At 37.2% G+C, this 17119-nt stretch overlaps 1 protein-coding gene across 1 annotated transcript; it reads left to right on the top strand.

The window, feature by feature from the left end:
• Window positions 1-10653: 10653 nt before the first annotated feature.
• Window positions 10654-15455, top strand: LOC104436715 (probable LRR receptor-like serine/threonine-protein kinase At4g30520). The gene is made up of 11 exons (XM_010049573.3): window positions 10654-11075; window positions 11167-11299; window positions 11414-11485; window positions 11770-11913; window positions 12149-12220; window positions 12454-12513; window positions 12596-12693; window positions 12823-12954; window positions 13051-13395; window positions 13615-13994; window positions 14529-15455. The coding sequence occupies exons 1-11, from the start codon at window positions 10970-10972 to the stop codon at window positions 14895-14897; spliced, it is 1911 nt and encodes a 636-aa protein (XP_010047875.2). The 5' UTR covers window positions 10654-10969; the 3' UTR covers window positions 14898-15455.
• The last annotated feature ends 1664 nt before the right edge of the window (window positions 15456-17119 follow it).

The raw sequence follows: 17119 nt of genomic DNA, 5'->3' as shown, positions 1-17119 counted from the left end.
CCGCCACACATGTTTTTGTAGTCGCCGGTTCAAACATGCTTATTATTATAGCTCTTAATAATCAGATGTTTCTAAAGAGGGTCTTTACAGCAACAGTAGATTCGCTCGATCGAGAAGAATTTCAAAGACTCTACAAAGTACAGTAGCTAATGCCAATTGTCCTTTCCACCTTCTTTCGTCTATCAAATCAAAAGAAGAAAGCGTCATTACATGGAGATTGGAGCTTTTTGACCCAAGAATATTGAGTTGATTTAAACTCAAATCAATTCAAACATCAAATTGCCCCAGAGGAAACTCGCTCAGGATCAGTTCTTTTGCCTTCGGTCCGGAAAATATAGGAATCTTGATTTATTGAGATTAACCGGGTATCCAAAAGCGAAGAGAAACTTCCATATTAAGTCAAGACAGCTCACTTTTTCTATTCCTTCCAAACTGTCCTACAGAATAATATGAAAAACATTAGCAACTAAATTCTTTCAATAATCCAGGCACCCACTTCACCACTCCATTGAATAATTACCTTCACTAAAAAAAAAAAAAACTATCTCAACAACTCTTAATCTTTATTTTCTTTTATTTCTCCATTCGTTTCGTAAAAAATAAATAATTTATCTTTTTTCCTAAAAACGATTAATTATATTATATCATTTGAAATAATTAATTAATGAATAATATTCTCATTATTGATGACAATTTTTATATAGGTATTTTTGTATATGATGAAAATGTTATCCGTCTATTCATTTTTGTAAGTAATACAAGCAATCATTGTTAAAAAATTATTTCACGAATCATTTATTTTCTACGAAAATAAACCGAGCCTCTACATTTATTGATTTTTCAAGTACATATGGCGCGCGCTCAACCCTAACATTTTTTTAGGGAAAAAAGGAATTTAAAAAAATAAAAAAACAAAAACCAAAAATGGGAACACGGTGGGCCTAGAAAAAGTTGAGGAGCGGGTGGGTTAGGAAGGAGGAGGCACGAGCGCATCGCCTTTTGCTTTTTTTCTGGGGAAGGAGGGCGGCTCTTTTGCTTTTTCCATCTCTCGCTCTCTCTTTAATAAATTAGTCTTAAAAAGACTGAGACCGACGAAAACGATTGGCAGGCGAATCATTCCCGATGGCAAAGAAGAACGAAACGCACTCCAAAAAAGATTGTGGTTTGTGGGAGGAGTGCTCCAATATAGGCATTATATAAAGTTTGTCTAGTGATTAATTTTTATATTTAATGGCCATAAGATAACGTTGGTGGTGGTGGATTTAAATAAAATACGATTAAATGTGCCGGATATTTAAATATATATACGAAAGATTTGTGCGGTCCATTGCAATCATTTCACTATTCCTTAGATTCATGGACCCGATTCAACGTGGCAAGATCTTTCATTCACATTCTTTTTTTCTGTCGAGAAGGTTTTAGAAAACTCTCGGATCCCTGAATTTTAGAGTACCCTACTTTCACATGATAAATGGTTTTTTTCTTCTTCTCTTTTTGGTTCTGATCATGAGTTTGGATTTGAGTATGCAATCGTAAATCTTCTAACGTCTTACTTAATCAAAGGCCGAGGGGAAGAGAAAATAAGTCCCACGCCGAAGAGAGATGTGGTGATCAAGCAACATATAAACTAGTTCCATGGTCTTGAGCGTTTTGATCCGCTTTTGCACGACAGGCTAGGTTCTATGTATTCTATAGCAACTCATTTTCATCAGATTTGTTCTCCCGATAAACTCCACTTCGATTTGTGTCATTGTCTTTCTAGAAACCACTTATTAAAAAAAAAATTGAGTCAAAAGAAATATGAGTAGAGAGAAGATGAAGAGATGGAAACGTAAGATATAGCACTAATCTAAGGTTGAGCGAGAGCGAGAGTGAGACTCTGAAATAGGAAAATCACAAAAGAAGAGGAGGAGAATTTAAAGTTATATACCTGGGGTTTGGAAATAAAAAATAAAAAATAAAAAGATAGGGCTGGTCCGGATTGGAATAATTCTAAAACCCCATATCAAGAACCAATTCGCACAGTATGGATTTCAACTACCTCAAGACCGTCTGGGTTGGGTGGTTCCAGGGTTGATCACAGGTCAACCCTAAACTAATGCTCACCCATACGTGCTTTGTAGTGAACTAAGGGACCGAAGAAGCTAGATATAAAGAAAGGAAAATAAAATTACTAGAAAGACGAGAGGTGGCTCTATGGGTTTTCCATTTGAGCCAGTTCCATCCATTTTTATATTTGATTGTGCTCCATGGCATTAGGTATCCTCCTGGAGATAGGATTTATTGAGATATAGACTAGTTGCCAGTATCATAAAAAGTATCTTTCCATTCCAAAAAAAGAAAAAGAAAAAAGGCAATCAAATGTCAAATCAAATGCTTGCCTCATGTGGTGAGGCCCGAAGGTGTGATTAGGCAAGCTCGAGCAATGCCCAGTATAAGCATTGCATAATTTTTTATAGTGTCAAGGCCTGGGGCAAAAAATATAATTCATGTCTCACCTTAGTCAAGCTCGAGGCATCTAATAGTCATCCGGTCTCTTTAGTGACCATCATAATAAGGGGTATGTGGGATAATTTGCTAAATCTATAGGGCATGCGGAACTCATATGATGGAGTAAGTTTTGGATTCCAAAATTTCGGAACCTATAAATACATGATAGGTTCAAGAGTTTAGGGTTGCACGGGTTATATCCAGCACCTTGTATTGTGTGGATGACATGCTATAGAAAGGCATAAGATCAGTCGCATAATATTTTTAATTAAATACATGTACACTTAATTATATATGACTACATTTCTATACCAAAGTTTCACATTTAAATGTGTAAAGTTCTAACTACTCAGCAATATATGAGCCTATTAGGAAAAAGAAAAAAGTAGTTCTCCAACCCCACTTAGATTCTCTCTCACAAGCTATGTTATATCTACCATGATACATTTCAATTCGTGCTTTATATTATATCTTTCATTAACTTTTTTTTTCCCACCAAGAACATTTTATAAAATTCTTGGACCCTTGAATTTGGAGTATCCTTCTTTCACATAATCCACTGGTTTTCTTTTCTCCTTTTGGTTCCGATTATGAGTTTAGTTTTGAATATACAATTGTAAGTCTCCCGATGTTTTCCTTAATCAAAGATTGAGTTGAAGAGAAAAGGAGTCCCACGCCAAGGAGAGGTGTGATGATCGAGCGATATACAACCCGGTTTTGCAGTTGTAAGAGTTTTGATCCGCTTTTGCACGGCAGGCTGGGTTCTATGTGTCCCATAGCAACTCACTTTCATCAGATTTATTATTTCAATAAACTCCACTTCGACCTCTGTCATTGTCTTTCTAGAAAACCAATTATTAAAGAAACTTTTTCAGTCAAAGGAAATATGAGTAGAGAGAAGATGAAGAGATGAAAACGTAAGATATAGAGATAATCTGAGGTTGAGGGACAGTAAGAGTGAGGCTCTAAAATAGGAAAATGATAAAAGAAGAGGAGGGGGTTTGGAAATAAAAAATAAAAATATGGGGTTAGTTTGGGTTGGACAAACCCTAAGGTCCCAAGACAAGGGATTAATCCGCATGGTAGGTCACAACATTCGTAGGATCAACTGGGTTGGGCCATCCAAAGTCATATTAGAAAAAGGAAAGAGGCAATCAAAGGTCAGATTAGATGCTTGCCTAAACATATGGTAAGGCCGGAAGGTGTGATTAGGCAAGCTTAGGCAATGCCTAGTACAAGCATTGCATAATTTTTTATAGTCAAGGCCTTGGGTAGTAAGTTAAGTTTGTGTATCGCCTCGGTCAAGCTCGAGCAATCTGATAGTCATCTATTTCTTTAGTGACCATCATAATAAGGGGTATGCGGGATAACTCGCTAAATCTGTAGATCATGCAGAACTTATATGATTAGGTAAGTTTTGGTTGCAAAATTTCGGAACCAATAAGTATATGATAGGTTCAAGAGTTTAGGGTTGCACTAGGTTGTATCCAGCACCTTGTATCGTGTGAATGATACCCTATATAAAGGCACATGATCAATCGTATTATATATATATATATATATATGTGTGTGTGTGTGTGTGTGTGTTAATTAAATAGATGTATACTTAAATATATATGACTACATTTCTTTGAGAAAATTTCACATTTAAATGTGTGAAAGTCCTAACTAATCAGCAATATCTAACTTTGTCAGGAAAAAGAAAACAACAATTCTCCAACCCCACTTAGATTCTCTCTCCAAGCTATGTTATATCTACCATGATACATTTTGATGCATGCCCTCTTTTATATCTTTCATTCACTTTTTTTTTTCACCAAGAATGTTTTATAAAACTCTCGGACCCATGAATTTGGAGAATCCTACTTTCACATGATCCACGAGTTTTTTTTTTCCTTCTCTTTTTGGTTCCAATTGTGAGTTTGGATTTGAGTACGCAGATCTGATGTTTTACTTAATCAAAGACCGAGTCGAAGAGAAAAGAAGTCCCATGCCAAAGAGAGATGTGGTGATCGAGCGATATATAACCTGTTTTTGCAGTCTTAAGAGTTTGATCCGCTTTTGCACGGTAGGCTGGGCTACTATGTATCCCATAGCAACTCATTTTCATCATATTCATTTTCCCAACAAACTCCACTTTGACCTTTGTCGTTGTCTTTCTAGAAAACCACTTATTAAAGAAATTATTTTAGTCAAAAGAAATATGAGTAGAGAGAAGACAAAGAGATGGAAACATAAGATTTAGCGATAATCTAAGGTTGATGGAGAGTGAGAGTGAGACTATGAAATAGGAAAACCACAAAAAAAAAAAAAAGGAGGGGAGCCTATAGTTATATACTTAGGGTTTGGAAATAAAAAATAAAAAGACAAGGTTGGTCCAGGTCGGACCAACTCTATAATTCCAAGATCAAGGACTAATCCACCTAGCTAGAGGTTTCAACAGCCTCAAGACCGGCTGAGTTAGGCCATTCCAAGTTCAAATTAGAAAAGAAAAGAGGCAATCAAAGGTTAGATTAGATACTTGCCTAAATATATGGTGAGGCCTGAAGGTGTGATTAGGCTAGCTCGGGATTAGGCAAGCTTGGGCAATGCATGGTACAAGCATTGCATAATTTCTTATAGTCGAGGCCTTGGGTAATAAGTTAAGTTCATGTATCTCCTCGATCAAGCTCAAGCCATTTGATAGTCATCTATCTCTTTAGTGACCATCATAGCAAGGGGTATGCGGGATAACTTGCTAAATTTGTAGATCATGCAAAGCTCATATGATTAGGTAAGTTTTGGATCCAAAATTTCGCAACCAATAAGTACGTGACAGGTTCAAGATTTTAGGGTCACATCAAGTTGTACCCAGCACTTTGTATCGTGTGGATGATATCCTATAGAAAGGCATAAGATCAATTGTATAATTTTTTAAAATTAAATACATGTATACTTAATTATATATGACTACCTTTCCTCACGAAAATTTCACATTTAAATGTGTGAAAGTCCTAACTAATCAACAATATCTAACCCTATTAGGAAAAAGAAAAAAAGCAATGCTCCAACCCCACTTAGATTCTCTCTCCAAGCTATGTTATATCTACCATGATACATTATGACTCAAGCCCTCTGTTAGATTCATGCCCTTTGTTATGTCTTTCATTCACTTTATTTTTGGTTGGCCAAGGATGTTTTATAAAATTCTTGGACCCATGAATTTGGAATATCCTACTTTCACACGATCCATAGTATTTTTTTCCTTCTCTTTTTGGTTCGAATTGTGAGTTCGGATTTGATTATGCAATTGTAAGTCTTCTGACATTTTACTTAATCAAAGACCGAGTCAAAGAGAAAAAGGAGTCCCATGTCGAAGAGTTATGTTAGTGATCAAGCTATATATAACCTGGTTCTGCGATCTTAAGAGTTTTGATCCACTTTTGCATGGCAAGCTGGGCTCTATGCATCCCTTGACAACTCACTTTCATCATATTTGTTTTCCCGATGAACTCTACTTTAACCTCCATCATCGTCTTTCTAGAAAACCACTTACTAAAGAAATGTTTTTAGTCAAAAGAAATATGAGCAGAGAGAAGACAGAGATTGACACGTAAGATTTCAAAAATAATCTGAGGTTGAGGGAGAGTGAGAGTAAGACTTTGAAATAGGAAAACAACAAAAGAAGAGGAGGGGAGCTTATAGTTACGTACCTAGGGTTCAGAAAAAAAAGAAAAAAAAAGAAAAGATAGGGTTGGTACGATCAGACCAACCTTAAAGCCCCAAGACTAATGATCAATCCGCACAATATAAGTCTCAATGGTCCAAGGACTGCCTAGGTTGGGCCAATCTAAGGCCAATCCATGGTCAACCTTAGAATGATGCTCACATTTATGTGCTCTACAGTGAACCAAGGTACTAAAAAAGATAGATACAAAGAAAAATAAAATTACTTAAAAATAAAGATGACTTTATTGATTTTATTTTTAAGCCAGTTCCTTCCAATTTTTATGTCTATTTATCTTATATGGCATCTGTTATCCTCTTGAGATAGGATTTATTGAGATATATACTAATTACAAATGGCATAAAAGGTATCTCTCCATTCCACCCTCCTTCCCCCCCCAAAAAGAAAAGAAAAGAAAAGAGGGATCAAAGGTCAGATCAAATGCTTGCCTAACCATGCGGTGAAGCCCGAAGGTGTGATTAGGCAAGCTTGAGTCATGTCTAGTACAAGCATTGCATAATTTTTTATAGTGTCGGGGCCTTGGATAATAAGTTCAATTATCGCCTGCCTCAGTCGAGCTCAAGCCATTTGATAGTTATTTGGTCTCTTTAGTGACCATCATAGTGAGGGGGTACGAGATAACTTGCTAAAGCTATAGACCATGCGAAACATGTATGATTGGGTGATTGGGTAAATTATGGGTTCCAAAATTTCAGAACCATTAAATACGCAATAGGTTCAAGAGTTTGGGGCCACACTAGGTTGTACTTGGCACCTTGTATTGTGTCAATGATACCTCATAAAAAAAGTATAAGATCAATCCTATGATATTTTTCAATTAAATACATGTGTACTTAATTATATACGACTGCCTTATTTTTTTTCCTTAACAAAAATTTCACATTTAAATGTGTGAAAATTCTAACTAATCAGCAATATCTAACCTCGTTAGGAAAAAGGAAAAAAAAAACAATTCTCCGGCCCCATTTAGAGTCTCTCTCCAACAAACTCTGTTGTATCTACCGTGATTTATTTCGATTCATGCTCATAATAGAGTAAGACATGTTTTCATATGAGATCATAAATTTAAATGATTGGTGAAAACTTCTTTATTTCTCTATCTTTTAAAAAAAATCATGATGCTATACCTTTTTAGAGAGTATCCGGCACCATTTCTTCATAACGATTACCAAAAAAAGAAGTCAGGCTGGAAGCCCCCTTTTTAATAGAAAATATAAGTTTAAAACACTGATTACATTAGTGAAGTAATTATCTCAACACAACCTGTAGACATTATGACTTACGAGGCTGTTAGTCTATGATTAGCGATTGATCAACGAGGATTAATTAATATCAAAAGAGCAAGCCTCATCTGATCCAAACTTTTCTTTTTTGCACGTGCGACCCCAACACCCTATTATTGGTCTTCTTCTTTTTTTCTTTTTTTTTTCGTACTATGATTTTTTTACACAACTCAAACTGCTAGATTTTAGGCAAACTTTTTTTTTCCCTATTAATTCAAGCAAATTAAAGTGTTTCTTTACGCCTTTTTTTAACCAGTAAGAAGAACTTTCATAGTTATTTTCATTAAAATGTAATATACTTTCACATTTTAAGAAAAACTTATGATGGCTCATATCCACAATTTGGTATTTTAACTTAATCCTACTTATTTTATTTTACCAAAATTACACTCAATTCAACTTAGATTCTTGATTAATTAAGGAGTATATGTGTCTCTATGCCAACCACGTGGAAAATCAAAGCCAATGATTTTTTTTTTTTGCTGTAAAATTCTACTATCATCACGAAATTTAGTAAATAAAAGAAATTAAATCTATAAAAAAAACAATAATCAACGTGTCGAAAAAAGATCTTTTCAAGTTCTTATCCACAAAGTTTAGTTTGTTACTAATTTTCTTATGTTAAAAAGGAAAGTCTCTTAAAATATGGTAAATGGATAAGAAATTCTTTTGACTCTTTTAACAATTTTATTAGTTTTTATCGTGATAGTTTTTCTTTAATAATACAAAATAAAAAAACCACAAAAAGGTATAAATTTCAAAGAAAAACTAAGTTCAACTAATCAACTGACTCCATGTTTTATTTACTAATAAAAATATTGAGATGTTTTTTCATTGTTGGTGACACGAATGGATGTTTGTCCCATAATGTATCTTCGAGATCTATGAAACATTTTTATCTAAAAGAAAAAAAAATGGAAAAATAATAGAAGAAGAAACCTTATCTCTCTCTTGTTATTCGTAACATAGAAATGAGATATTTCATTAATACCATATCTAAGTGAAGTGAATAATCACTCATACAAGAGCATTCTGAGTAGAATCATACCATGAGAATGATGATGAACCCATTGGCACATTCTGTTTTAATCTCAAACTTTCACAAAAAAAGTTAAAAATCCTATGAACAGTCCATGCTTGACATATTTTACGACAACATATGTTTTATAAAAAAAATGTTAAAACCTGAATATAGTCAATTAATTACCAACTCATTCAATAGATATTCTACTTGCCACATTTTAATTCAAGTCTCCGTCATCTCACAATCCTTTAAATTCCTTTCATCAATTAATTCACATCTTTGAATCTCTCTCTCAAAGAATTAATTTAAATCTATATAACTTTGTCTTTTTTGTGAGAATTTATTTTAGGAGATCTCAATAGGTATAATTTTACAAGCCATATCCATTATATTAATGTACAAATAAATTGGGCTTACATTTTCCTATCTTTCGTACATCTGTGTTTCTTCACAGCGCAGACTAATCTGGAAGCCATCACCAAAACCAAAATAAATAAAAATAATTATAGTTATATGTGTATGTCCTATCTGACTTTTATGAGTCGCCAGACAACATGAGCCCTAGCTCTGAAAATCAGCACACTCCCTGCCAAAACATCCCTTGATGTATCATCTTTCTTATTCCGCTTGCAGGAAGGAGTAGGTATTTTCCTTCTGAAGAAAGCCAGGGTCTAATCAGTCGTATTTTCTTGTCAGAACATTTCTCATGCAATAAAACAAAACAATAATATTAAAAAAACCTATTTCAAATGGGAAATAACAAAATTAACTAAGGCCGACAAGGCTCACAATGATAACCATGAACAGTTTCCACCGGAGCAGAGCTATATACTGTCAAAAAGAACAAACTAGGTCACTTTTATATTATATATGTAGCATACTTATATCGAGAGCATTTTTTTTAATATTAAAAGCTATTGAAGTCAAATATACAAATTTAGTGGCATAAATCTATCATTCTTATTTTATCAACTAACATAAAGAAAATGAGACTATATCCAAATTTTTTTCTACTATTACAAATTATCCAAAATTTTTAAATTATACTTACTATGACACCAATATCATAGAATTTTGTCATATTGCTACAAATTTTGAGTATTAACAACATGAAAAAAAAGGTTGGGATATTAGTATCATTGTGGACAGAGTGTATTTTTAGTGGTAAATAGAGGGCATTTTGTCATATTAGTACAAATTTAAGATTTTGATGGCATCAAAAAAGTGTAGAGTAATGGTGCTGGATAAACATAATTTAGTGTTTTTAAGGTATTTTCACCAATAAAAGAATAGAAACCCTATTTTCCCGTTTCTCTCTTTCCCTCTCTCCATTCTGTTGATATGATATGCCAGCACACAATGCCATGTAAGCTGGAACAGGGAAAGACCAGAAGATCATTTGCCAAAATTGAGATTTTTTTTTTTCACAACAATGATTTTCTAGATCCTTGTTTTTTTTTTTCGGTCAACAATAATTTCCTAGGTTCAGCCTAGCTTTCTCTTCTCCTCTCAGCCGGTAGGTTCAAGCTCCGCCTAGCCAAGTGAAGAAAGCTAATCATAGCAACCGATGTGATGAACCATCATCTAATATATAAATAATAAAGTACAATCATTTCATTAAATACCATTAATTATGTGAAACTTTTTGGCAAAACTTAAATTGTTAAATAAAACTACACTTTCCTCGTATTTGATACGGTTTTTTTGTCTGATATTAATTGTGAAAATTCAATTAGATAAGTAAATGGAATTCAAAAACATTCAAATTCAGAATTTTCAGTATTAATATCACGTGGGATTTTGTAGAACTTGCTGTCAATTATTTTAATAACCTAAATTATTAGAATAATGCATAATAAGTTGTTAAACGAATAAGTAATTTAATATTTAATTACTCCAACAAATTATACCAATCAGATTTTCTAAAATTCGATTTCAGATGACAATAAGCTTTGTATGCTGTTCTTCTTCTCCTTGCTGTTCCGCCCGTCCTTCTCAAATTCTGCGCTCCACCCTGGTCTGACAGGCCGTATCATCTTCTCCCCCCTCAGACACGCAGATGGAGCTTTGGCTCTCTGCTTTTTCTTTTTCTTTCCCTGGGCTTTTCTTTTCCTTTTTTCCTTTCATGTGTTCCCCATCCTTTTTCTTTTTCGTTTTCTCCCCTATCTTTTTTTCGATTTTCTCTTTGGTTATTATTTTATAGGGAAGCAAATCATGCTGTCACGTATGCAAATGCACTGCAACGAGTCTTTTGGGAAGGCAAAGTGGGGAGGGGATGGACTGAAAAGGACTGGTAAAGCAAAAGAGAGCCGAGGAGAGAGAGAGAGAGAGAGGTTGAGGGAGATAGAGGGAGGCAGGATACAAAGGGAAAGTGAGATTTCGGGCACGCCATTTGTGTTTTTTTCTGTCCTAACACGTTCACGACTTTCGTTCTTGGACTAGACCATGGCTGCCAACAGGCTCTTTCCTGTTGTCTTCTCCGTTATCTTCGTGATTCTCTCTGCTTTGCTCCCTACTCCCTGTCTCTGCTACGAGCCTCGCAACCATGAAGGTAAACCCATCAACTTTCCTCGTACGCCAAACTTTGTGTTGGGGTGGTGGTGACATACTGATACCCTTTTTTTTTCTCGGTGGTCTTCCAGTGGAGGCTTTGATCGGTGTGAGGAGAGAGTTGAACGACCCACATGGAGTTTTGAACAACTGGGATGAAGATTCTGTCGACCCCTGCAGTTGGGCCATGATCACTTGCTCGAGTGACAATCTAGTCATTGGCTTGTGAGTTATCTCTCGCATTTTCCATGGCGAATTTGGTTCCTTCCTTTTCCTTTGGTCGTCCTTCGAGAGTTCTTGTCCTGGATATTCATTTTTTTCTCGGACCCTGTTTTGCAGAGGAGCTCCTAGCCAGTCTTTATCGGGAAGTCTGTCTGAGACTATAAGAAATCTCACCAATCTCCGACAAGTGTAAGGAAACAGGACATATTCCTTCAAGTTTACCCTTTTGTGTTTGCAACTTTTGAATTTCTCGTTCAACTTCTGTTTGTTTGCCCTGGGAATTAGAAAAAAAGAACAGGGGAAGGGAAAACGAACGTGTTGGGTTCGGTAGTTTTTCTTTGTCTTGTGTTTTTTCCATCCTCAGTTTCTTGATTTTCAAAGAACATATGTTTGACCAGCTTCAGCTTTTTTCCATCTTGTGTCGAATAATTTCAAACTTAATATGCATGTCGTGTGGTTCTTTTGTCTTTTAGGCTACTGCAAAACAACAATATCTCAGGCGGCATCCCACCAGAGTTGGGTACTCTTCCAAGACTCGAGACTTTGGATCTCTCCAACAATCACTTGTCTGGTCCAATTCCTGAGTCTCTAGGGCAATTGCGTAGTCTGCAATATCTGTGAGTACGAAATTGTCTATTATTTCTTCAGTTTTCTTTTGTCTTTGCTTGCGTGATATTGTTTAATCCAAACCGTTTGTGCCCTTTTTTATTTTCTGGGGTATGAGCAAATTGTGATTTCTGTTTCTTGTTCGTTCCTTCTTGTTGCCTAATGTGTGTTTTTTCTTTTCTTCCCATTTTCGATGTTCTTGACGTCGTCTAACACCTTGTTTGTTTTGTCCTGTGGTGAGGTTAGGAGGCTAAACAATAATAGCTTGTCTGGTGCTTTCCCTGTGTCTTTGGCCAAAATCCCACTGCTTGCTTTCCTGTGAGTACGGTTCTCTCTCTCTCTCTCTCTCTCTCTCTCTCTCTCCCTCGTTTTCTCTGTTTTGAACGATTCGATGCCTTGAGAATCGTAATCATTCAGCTGCGAAACCTCAAAAGAACTCTTATAAAAAAGAAAAGAAAATCAAAGCTGAATGTTTGGGGCCTGGGTTTCATTTATTTTTCCCCTGAAGGATTTTTGGTGATGATGCTTTCTGTTTAATTTTTTTTTTTCAGGGACTTGTCTTACAATAATCTCAGTGGACCTGTGCCCAAATTTCCTGCTAGAACATTCAAGTATCAACTCTCTCTCTCTCCAAAATTATTCCTTACTTGGTTTTATATTTGTAATTTATTTTTGTATGGTTGAAATCTGCAGTGTTGTGGGAAACCCATTGATATGTGGAAGAAATCCAAGTGAAGGGTGCGCTGGATCAACTATTCCCATCCCTCTTTCCTTCTTGAATACTTCTGCTGGTAACTTCTTCAGAACCTTCACTTTTATTTTAATTATTATTCTCTCGACAATCCTCTGTTCTCTTTAACCCATTGAACTGTCTTCTTCCTTATCTTTTTTGTTATTCTTTTTCTTCTGGTTTTATACAGATGAATCCAAGTCCAAGAAATTGGCAATTGCGCTCGGGGTCAGTCTCAGCTTTGCCACACTTGTTCTGTTGGCTATTGGGTTCCTTTTACATGCGAAGAAAAAGAAAAATCTTATCATCCTCGACATCAATGGTTAGTGTCATAATTCTCTTTAGAAAAGAAACTCTGTCGTGATACGTCATTGACTGATGTGATGTGCTGATTGGGGCCTGTCAACTGTTTCTGCAGAGAAGCAAGAAGTGGGGCTAATGAGCCTGGGAAACCTCAAGACCTTCACTTTCAAAGAGCTGCAATTGGCGACAGACAATTTCAGCTCCAAGAACATACTTGGTACTGGAGGTTTCGGCAATGTATACAAGGGGAAGCTTGGGGATGGGACTATGGTCGCGGTGAAACGCCTGAAAGATGTAGTTGGGACAACTGGAGAGTTGCAGTTCCGGACTGAACTGGAGATGATCAGCTTGGCAGTCCATCGCAACTTGCTGCGATTGATTGGATACTGCGCCACTTCGAACGAAAGGCTTCTGGTCTACCCTCACATGTCCAATGGTAGTGTTGCTTCAAGGCTCAAAGGTTTGTTTATAATCACTCTAGTCAAATCGACATGGTTGACTGGTCAAACTACATTTCGATTTTGTTGAAGAAATGCATTTGAAACCCCAGGTGGTCATACTATGTCCAGAGCAATGTCATGATGGCTCTAACGAATTGAAAGTGTGGCATTATCTGCAAGTCTGGTTCCTGCTCTGATTAACTGGTATTCTTATACATTCATGACCTTCGGTTGTACAGCAAAACCAGCGCTAGATTGGAACACAAGAAAGAGGATAGCCATTGGAGCTGCCCGGGGTCTCCTGTACCTGCACGAGCAATGCGACCCAAAAATAATCCACAGAGACGTGAAGGCAGCTAATGTGCTCCTTGATGACTATTGTGAGGCTGTCGTCGGTGATTTTGGCCTCGCGAAGCTCCTGGACCATGCTGACTCCCATGTCACGACTGCAGTTCGTGGTACAGTTGGACATATTGCTCCGGAATATCTCTCAACGGGCCAATCATCTGAGAAAACTGACGTCTTTGGCTTCGGGATTCTCTTGTTAGAGCTTATAACAGGAATGAGAGCTCTTGAGTTTGGCAAAACAGTAAATCAGAAAGGAGCGATGCTCGAATGGGTAAGTCATTTGTGCAGATTCGTTTTTATGTGTGAGCAAGAATTAGGCGTACGAGTACAATCGAGAATGCACTAACAACTTAGCAGCCTAAGTCAGCACTTGGCCATTTCCCTATATGTTTTCACCGACTTACTGTGTACTGTTTGAAAAGCATCTTTTAGATCTTATGATTCTGGTATTAGGCATTAAGCTTCACTTATTTCTCCTTGTGCATTGATGCCCGTTTCAAACATTTTACACTCGAGGCATGTCGTTTAGACAAAACCATTTCAATCTCCATAACATAATTTTTAGAAGGTCTGTGCATCCACGTGCACGCAATGTGCATATAGAAACCTGTAAAGCTTAAGTTCAATCAACAAGTCTTCAGAACATCTGAGTTCAGTGTGATCCTACAATGCGCCATAAGATTAGACATTGCTCCCTGTAAATTCGCTGACCCACAAGCACATTAGATATGTTTTCTCTTACGGCATTTGTATTTAGTTTCATTCTTTTGGCAAGATATCTAACAGGTCTAGTTTTTTGCGACAGGTCAAGCAAATACATCAAGAGAAGAAAGTGGAACTTCTGGTGGATAAAGAGCTAGGGAGCAGCTACGACGGGATCGACGTGGGAGAGATGCTACAGGTGGCACTCCTGTGCACCCAGTACTTGCCGGCCCACCGCCCCAAGATGTCTGAAGTCGTCCGGATGCTGGAAGGCGATGGGCTCGCTGAGAAATGGGCTGCCACCCACAACCACTTGAACCCCGCCACCAACTTCTCCCTCATCACCAGCGCCGCCAAAGCCAGCATTCACGGCCCCGACCGGTCGACCATGTTCGGCGGCATGTCTGTTGACGAGGACGACGACGAGCACTCCCTGGATACCTACGCTATGGAGCTCTCCGGCCCGAGATAGCCGCGAAACGAGGAAGCAAAACCAAAAAGAAGAACAAGACAGCAATGCGTGTGCACGATTCTTTAGAGCAAACTGTTCAAAACCTCTCGTGCCTCCTTTTTCAATCTTTTTTTCCCCAATGGTGGTGTACATACACATCTCTTTCGTTTTCTTTTTTTACCTTCAAATTTCAGTTCCTTCTTTAGGGGCTTGTTCTTCACTGTGCAAAATGTAGATGGGAGCTTTGGGGAGACCGTATAGAGTTTCAGCCTTTGTTGGGTCTTGCTTTTGTGTAGGAGAGATGGGGAGAACGGCATCATCAGATGCTGCTGCTTGTGTTCCCGAGCGTGGGACAAGAGGTTTGAGAAGCTTGAAAACTTTTTTTGTGGTATTTGACTAAGGAGTTGGGTGGTGAGAGTGACATGAACATGGCTTGCTGGAGCTTCTTTATCTGGCTAAGTATCCGAAGGTTGTACTGTAAAGCAGTGTCGAGCGTGAGTTGTTACGGGTCGCTTTCGTTTGATGCTCTCTTTCCCTTTTTATGTCGTTGCCTGTGGTGTCACGCGCCACTTTCGTCCATCCTTTTGGCCCCTTTTGTGTTTTCCATGTCCCTGGAAGTATCAGAATCTGGCTGTCCTCTTTATGCTTGCTGTTTTGAAATTTTAAAATGGTCCATGAACCTTGATGTATTGTAAGTTTAAAGTACTCGTAAATTTGAAAAGATACTGAGCAAAGGAACCGACTTCGTGATGGCGATTTCAGCTCGTGTTTTTGAAGTTAATCATTGGTCTTGCACTAAAAAAACACGGGCTTTCATAGCACCTGTGACGGCTACTTTCGGTCACGGGCGTATTCTGTACTTATGTGAGGAAGTCGGGTTTGGGACTTCCCTCTGAGAATCTGTCCTGAGTTCGAGTCGGGTTCCATGCATGATCGAGGTTTCTGGGGATGTTCTAAGTTTTTGGGATGGTCGGGGTACCATCGGCTCTTTCAAACCCGTCTCGTTGTCAGCCCTAGTGTTATCTTGTGCTTTTAAAAGTTTTTAGTGCGTTAACACAAATTAGGCATCGATATTTGCCATCTCTATTATAACCTTTGTTACACCACCGTGTACCCATCATCGTCTATCGGAATCTTCAGCTTCTCTCTCTACTCGTCTTGAGTTCAAATTCGAGATGGTGTTCGTGCTTTCAAACCAATTCCGTTGTCCTTTATAATCTTTAAGATGTCAAGGCAAAACGACTTGCAACGCAACGCAAGCCTTTACAAATAGGCCACTGCTCCCATGGCCCTATGCAATGTGTGATCCAAGGCCCATCACCTTTCCATGAGATCAATGTGCAGGAAACAATAAATTCATGTCATCATAAACAAATCGCAACATTTTGATACTAATTGTCGAGGATTATCAACTGTTGGATCACAAAAGCATAGATACCAATCGCATACTTGTGGTTACAAAAAGTTATGGTGAGAAGATGCATTCCCCGAAAGGCTATGCAAAATGACTTATAATGCTGATTACTCCGCTATACGACATGAGTTTATACTTAACTTGCATAGATTTTACTGGGTTATCTGCAAATGAGAGAGTAATAGTACCTTAGTAAAATATATTATTTATGTTTAGTGAAGTATATATGCTTATAGGCGAGAATGAGGTACTAATGTGATAATGCGAAAAGAGAAACCCTATCATAGTCATTTCAGTCCATTTCATGTACTTCACAAATAGAGGAAATGCCAATGGAAAAGCAAACGAATCTGAGCTCATATGCAAAGCAAGAATTTATTCGGTCTTTCGCTTTATGTTATGACCGCTGGAACTAGTGAGGAAAATAAAAAAGAGCATAATTCCCCAATACTCTAAGAAACCAGCGTGAGCAGATCCTCTTTTAATAAAGCGGTTCTGTTTTTCTCGAAAGGGAAAGTTTACCATAAAGCGAATCCTAAAGTACTTTGCAAATCCGTAAATTACATAATATGCGAAACAAAACCCGAATGAGTGACTTTGATAAATTTTATTTTCCCGTAAAAGGGAGACCAGTTCAAATTTGCATTCGAAGATACCTCAACTTTGATATACTTCTTTATGGACATGTAATATATGGGGATATTGTCCATCAGTCTCAAGAAATCTATTATACATTGCCAATTCAAACATAAACTCAGTAATTTGTCAATGTAATTATAAACTTAGATAATTGTCCAAAAAATCCTAAACATATTGTATAACGATCAAT

Source organism: Eucalyptus grandis, chromosome 3 (genome assembly GCF_016545825.1).
Source record: "Eucalyptus grandis isolate ANBG69807.140 chromosome 3, ASM1654582v1, whole genome shotgun sequence".
Taxonomy (NCBI): Eukaryota; Viridiplantae; Streptophyta; class Magnoliopsida; order Myrtales; family Myrtaceae; genus Eucalyptus; species Eucalyptus grandis.
This window is presented reverse-complemented; position numbering and strand designations above follow the sequence as displayed.